At 44.5% G+C, this 6,069-nt stretch overlaps 1 protein-coding gene across 1 annotated transcript; it reads left to right on the top strand.

The window, feature by feature from the left end:
- Window positions 1-3,459: 3,459 nt before the first annotated feature.
- Window positions 3,460-5,846, top strand: LOC142908554 (uncharacterized). The gene has a single exon (XM_076059308.1). It carries the CDS (start codon window positions 3,466-3,468, stop codon window positions 4,336-4,338), a length of 873 nt encoding a protein of 290 aa, XP_075915423.1. The 5' UTR covers window positions 3,460-3,465; the 3' UTR covers window positions 4,339-5,846.
- The last annotated feature ends 223 nt before the right edge of the window (window positions 5,847-6,069 follow it).

Consider the following 6,069-nt stretch of genomic DNA (forward strand, 5'->3'; position numbering starts at 1 on the left):
GTTGAAATTCCAAAATCCCGAGATTGAGTTTTCATATTATCCAAAAATTAAAGTTAGCTAGAAAATAAAATTGATTAAAGCAGGTTTGTGTGTGATTCTTCCTGAAATTCTGCATAATATTGTTCTGCGTATGAGATCTGAATCCTGGGGACCTATCATAAGCACACTATCACAACACAATCCATAACACACATAATTCATAATGTTCAATCAAGAGTAATCGTATCCTTATCGATAATACGGAATTAAAGAGCAGAGTCGAATCGACTCTCTCATTCACGCTCACAACGCCTGCGTCACTGCATACGATTAATTGCGCCATTCCAATTCATAACACAATCCTAGTCACCGAGGCTCGACCCGATAATATATAACTACCTACATTATCATAACCATGCCCACTCGCATAAATTAATACGAGTATCTCTCGAATCAGCATAATTTATGCACATAATTACACCAATTAACATAAATACAGATAAATTATGGAAATTTCAAATTTCATTTAATTTTCATTATTTTCATCAATTTTCATAACACCTATATATACAACAGTGTACACAGACACAGTGTACACACACACACTGTACACACACACAGTGTACACACACACTGTACACACAGTGTAAACACGCAGTATAAACACACAGAGTGTACACACACACAGTGTAAACACACACAGAGTAAACACACACAGTGTAAACACAGTGTAAACACACAGTGTACACACACAGAGTGTACACACACAGTGTACACACACAAACAGTGTACACACACATTGTGTACACACATGTACACACACACATTGTGTATACACACAGTGTACACACACACAGTGTACACACTGTGCACACACAGTGTACACACACAGTGTACACACACACAGTGTACACACAGACACATTGCGTACACACACAGTGTACACACAGACACATTGCGTACACACACATTGTATACACACACAGTGTACACAAACACTGTACACACACAGTGTACACACACATATTGTGTACATACACACAGTGTACACACACACAGTGTACACACACACACGGTGTACACACAAACAGTGTATACACACAGTGTACACACACACATTGCACACACACAGTATATACACAGTGTGCACACACAGTATATACACACACACAGTGTACACACACACAGTGTACACACACAGTGTACACACACACAGTGTACACACACACAGTGTACACACACACTGTCCACACACACACAGTGTACACACACACTGTCCACACACACACAGTGTACACACACACAGTGCACACACACATAACATACACACAGTGTACACACACACAGTGTACACACACACACACACTGTACACACACAGTGTACACACATACACACAGTGTACACACACACACACAGTGTACACACACACAGTGTACACACACACAGTGTACACACACACACGGTGTATACACAATAATGTCCACGTTGTTGTAGCTGAGCCCACACACCCAAGGGAGGGAGCAATGAAAATGAATCTAAATCAACTTAAACTCCAACTCTGTGACGTCACCACTCAGCATTGCTTCATCGGCGTGAAACGCCAGGGGGAGGTGTACCTCGCTAGTGACGTCATGTCACCAAGGTATTCCACCGCGCTCTTGAGCGTGACGTCGCCTCCGCTTGGGTCACTGCCGATTGCGTTCCAGTGGCAATCCTTATTTGGGCAAAGCTACGCCCAGTGACGGCAACTCATTAACATAATGTGTTCGTTAAAGCCGTCGCGAGTTTATTGCGACGAGTTCATTGCCCACGACAAATGGGACGAGTGACATTAACATAATTTATTTATTCTCTAATTTATTCAGATACGGAGCCGCTCATTGTGGGAGGAGCGTGCCTCGTACCCCGGATGTGACGTCATGGCACCTGCAGCTGCGTGACGTCATGAGGTAACAAATCCAAGGTGAGAAATTCTCATTGCGATTGTGGTTGTGGTGGTGGTGGTTGTTGTTGTTTACCAAGGTAGAGCTTCGCTCTCTCTCGTAGGGATGTCAGTTGAATAGCAGCGAGCATGGGAATCGATGTCCAGGTTGGAACTTTACAACGCGGGGCCTAGCCACGCGGGGCCTTGCCTCCTGCCCTCGCCTGATTGCATTCACTTTAATTATCTCGCTTAAGTTTAATTTGTCTTCACCCGGCTCGCCACTTTGTAACTTTGTTTTATTGTAAATATTCACGCAGTTTTTATTTTCGTTCTTTTGTTAGCAGGCCAAGCCCGCTTGAGCTGCTATACCGCTCTTGTTATCAGAAGCAACCTGCCCACAACAACACAAGGTGAGGCTTTGTCAACGTGTGTGAATGTTTTGACTTAAAACTTTGGTGACTGCAGGAATTAATATTCTTGGTTCTTTCGGTAAAGTCACGTAGATAGAAAATAAAATAAAAATAACATAATAAACATAAAAATATATTAAATAAAGCAAAAAAAACCCGCGTTTTGATTGCAACTCAAGTGGTCTTTATTTAATGTAATTGTATTATCTGTTATTGTTATTTTCTATCTACGTAACTTTACTGAAAGAAACAAGAATACGTGTGTCAATGTCTATCGGTCAAAGACGCTAAACGGAGATACGCGCAAACTCCAAATATACAGCAGGCGTCAGGGTCGGGATCGAACCCACGACTTCCAGGGTCGGGATCGAACCCACGACTTCCTGTATACCAGGTGAGGTAGTTAACATCTCACCACGGAGAGAGACACGCAAACTCCAGTTAGCCTCGGCTATGTTCGTTGATCCTCAATTAATTACTTGGTGGAGTGAGGAAGCATTCATGCCAAGCAGATGAAGGTGGCCAGGCATGATTCTAGACACGCCACCGCCTGTTTACCCAGTGACAGTGTACAGTTTGTGTTTGCAGTAACGTCTATTAACTCTGTTGAACACGGACGTTATAGCGTAACAATAGTTTACTTTTGTTTTCCTCTGGAACTCTTTATAAGAATGGAAACTGGAGGTGGACACAGCACGCACATGCAGCTGAAGTCGGAACTGTTCATCCCAGCATTTAAGGACATCTGAGCCTGGATTCACACCTCTGCCTAACACAAATAGTATTGTTTTCAACACCCTTTGCTATGTCAGCTGAATTTAGCTTTCATAAATATTCCTTTTGTAGCCAGACAGCTGAAATTGTGTGCTCGGAGTTTTGGGTGAACATTCATTTTGAAGATACGAGGACTTCCAGGCATGTTTATAACCATTTGCCCTCTCATTGTGTGCCATAACAGCCCTGTGATGAATTTGGGAAGCGTTTTTACTACATCATGAATATATGAATAAGTATAGACGTGTAAGTCACGTGTTACTGTGTATATATGCTTTCCTCTGTGCATCGATACTGACGTGTAGATGGTGTGGATATTATTTTTTTCTGTCTGCAGCTGACGCTTCCTCTGACGCTTCCTCTGCAGAATTGGTCTGATGGAGCAAATGCACTCAGCGCAGCTCGGTATGACAAGGCTCCAATGCGACCGGTGTGCATACAGCACGGATCGGACTGGAAATTTGACACGGCACCAGAGAACACACACAGGAGAGAAACCCTTCAGGTGCACTCTGTGCGGGATGGCGTTTGCACAGTCTCCACATCTTCAAGTACACCAGAGAACACACACGGGAGAGAAACCCTTCAAGTGCACTGTGTGTGGGAAGGCATTTGCATGTTCATCTAATCTTGTAGAACACCAGAGAACACACACGGGAGAGAAACCCTTCAAGTGCAGTGTTTGTGGGAAAGCATTTTCACGGTCACCTGCTCTTGTAATACACCAGAGAACACACACGAGAGAGAAACCCTTCAAGTGCACTGTGTGTGGGAAAGCATTTTCAGATTCATCTGCTCTTAAACCACACCAGAGAACACACACGGGAGAGAAACCCTTCAAGTGCAGTGTGTGTGGGAAGACATTTTCAAATTCATCAAATCTTCAAGTACACCAGAGAACACAGAAGCTTCAGAAGATCCACAAGGAGTGCAGTCTGAAATCAGCTTGTGAAAGTCAAAGTGCCGCAATGAGCCCATCCCTCGTGAAACACGAACCCGAAGAAAATCCCAGCTTGGACACTTTTAAAGGTATCGAGGTGAAATATGAAGAGGTGATGGTGAAATGTGAAGAAGTGATGGTGAAGAGCGAAGAAGTGATGGTGAAGAGCGAAGAAGTGAAGGTGAAATGTGAAGATGAAGATTCAACTCCAAAATGGGACCTTCACATCGATGGAGACAACGTGAAGCAGGAGGAGAATTCTGACTGTGAGGCAGAGCGAGGCAACTCCCAGCAGTTTATGGAAGTTTAGGTGTGGGTGGACTTCCTCCGAGACAATACAAAGTCAAGTGGAGACCCGGTAGATGTGTAAGCTTGAGATGATGTCGCTCCAATAGATGCACCTTTGTCAAAGGCCTTCAATGACAAGAACGTGAAGTTGGACACTCAGTTGATAGGTTCAACCTGCAGAGTAAGGGCGGCCAGTCTTTGTGGACCTGTGGGTTGGGTAGATCTTTAACCGGGAGCGAGAAACAATAAGCTCCCAAGCATTCACTATGTTATAATAATTGCATTTACACGGTGCTTGCTTAATCGCCTCAGCAACTCAGAGTTTTGTGTCGTACCTCGTCTGAAACACTCGAAGAGCATCCCCAAGTAGCAGCTGCCCCTGTGTGGCACAAGGTGGTGGCCCTGCATCGGCCTGCATGTGGACAAGAGCCTGTCAGTAGGGGGCGATGATTGATGTGTCATCCCAGTTGTGTAGTTTGTAGGCAATGTTTATTCCAAGCTTTCGTGACTGCAGGAATCCACACTCTTGAGTTATTTCGGTAAAGTCACCACGTGGGTAGAAACATAACAGACCACGGCGTTTAGATCACAACACAAGCAATCGTCATCAGGTGGGACAACCACAGCAAGAAGAAGACGCTGAAGTAGTAGGCGCCTACTCCAGCAGTTTCTGCTTATTGCTGCTGTGCTTGTCCCACCTGATGACGATTGCTTGTGTTGCCATCGAAACGCCGTGATCTTTTATTTGTAGCTAATGTTTAGAATTTGCTACATTTTGACCCAGACGCCAGCATGCAACGGCCTACTCGTTTTGAATGACGCAACAATAGTACGGTGTACATACACTGTTAAGCAGACGGTGCGTATTTGTAAAATTACTTCTTGTTAATACGATGTAACGTGATGCAGTCAATTTCGCTGCAGTAATTCAATGTTGTTGATATGCCCGTCAATCATTTAGAATTAATACTTGTCTGATTGTGCACATACATGTAACATTTTGTCTGAGGGTCACACATTGAATAAGTGATGTTAGGACAAAGTGTGTGTGTGTGTTTGGAAGTAACCTGTACAGATATCTCAAGTGAGACCCGTTGTTCTTGTGATACAGGTCAAAGGGTGCTTTTGTGTTTCACGAAGCGTCGGCCTCTGCAGCAACTCATCGTCTTTGAAATAGGGAGCACGCTCGGATCATTCATCGTTACAAGGCATACCACTTGAAAGTTACACGTATAGGAGGAGGTACATTCTCTACAACACGAATTGTAGTTTTGTCTTACGTGTTGACGTAGATTTTGTCTAACTAGGACTAGAAATGCACCTTGCTGGTTCACGTCTGGATGTTCGTACCTATCGCTTGAAGCAAACCGCACTGCTGCTGCTGTTGAGACGCTGTGCACCAATGAGGGTCCGAGCATTTTAGGGCCTTCGGCCAGGAAAGTCACAACATTTACGGCACACGAAGGACGCATTCACGCCAGCGCCCCGTGCTCCGTTTTGAAGATTTAAAATTAAACATCTTTGAATCGTGTTGTGTTTTGAACCGCCTCAGCATCTTGGAGTTTTGTGTCGTACCTCGTTTGAAATACTCGAAGAGCATCCCCAAGTAGCAGCTGCCCCTGTGTGGCACAGGGTGGTGGCCCTGCACCGGCCTGCATGTGGACAAGAGCCTGTCAGTAGGGGGCGATGATTGATGCGTCATCTCAGTTGTGTAGTTTGTAGGCAATCTTGATTCGAAGCTTTCGTGACTGCA

Source organism: Petromyzon marinus, unplaced genomic scaffold (genome assembly GCF_048934315.1).
Source record: "Petromyzon marinus isolate PM22_M1 ecotype Great Lakes invasive population unplaced genomic scaffold, UKy_Petmar_22M1.pri1.0 PM_G_Scaffold_1, whole genome shotgun sequence".
NCBI lineage: Eukaryota > Metazoa > Chordata > Hyperoartia > Petromyzontiformes > Petromyzontidae > Petromyzon > Petromyzon marinus.

Coding starts and splice junctions, on each gene's coding strand:
- LOC142908554 (XM_076059308.1), top strand. CDS start 3,466: ATGGAGCAAATGCACTCAGCGCAGCTCGGTATGACAAGGCTCCAATGC.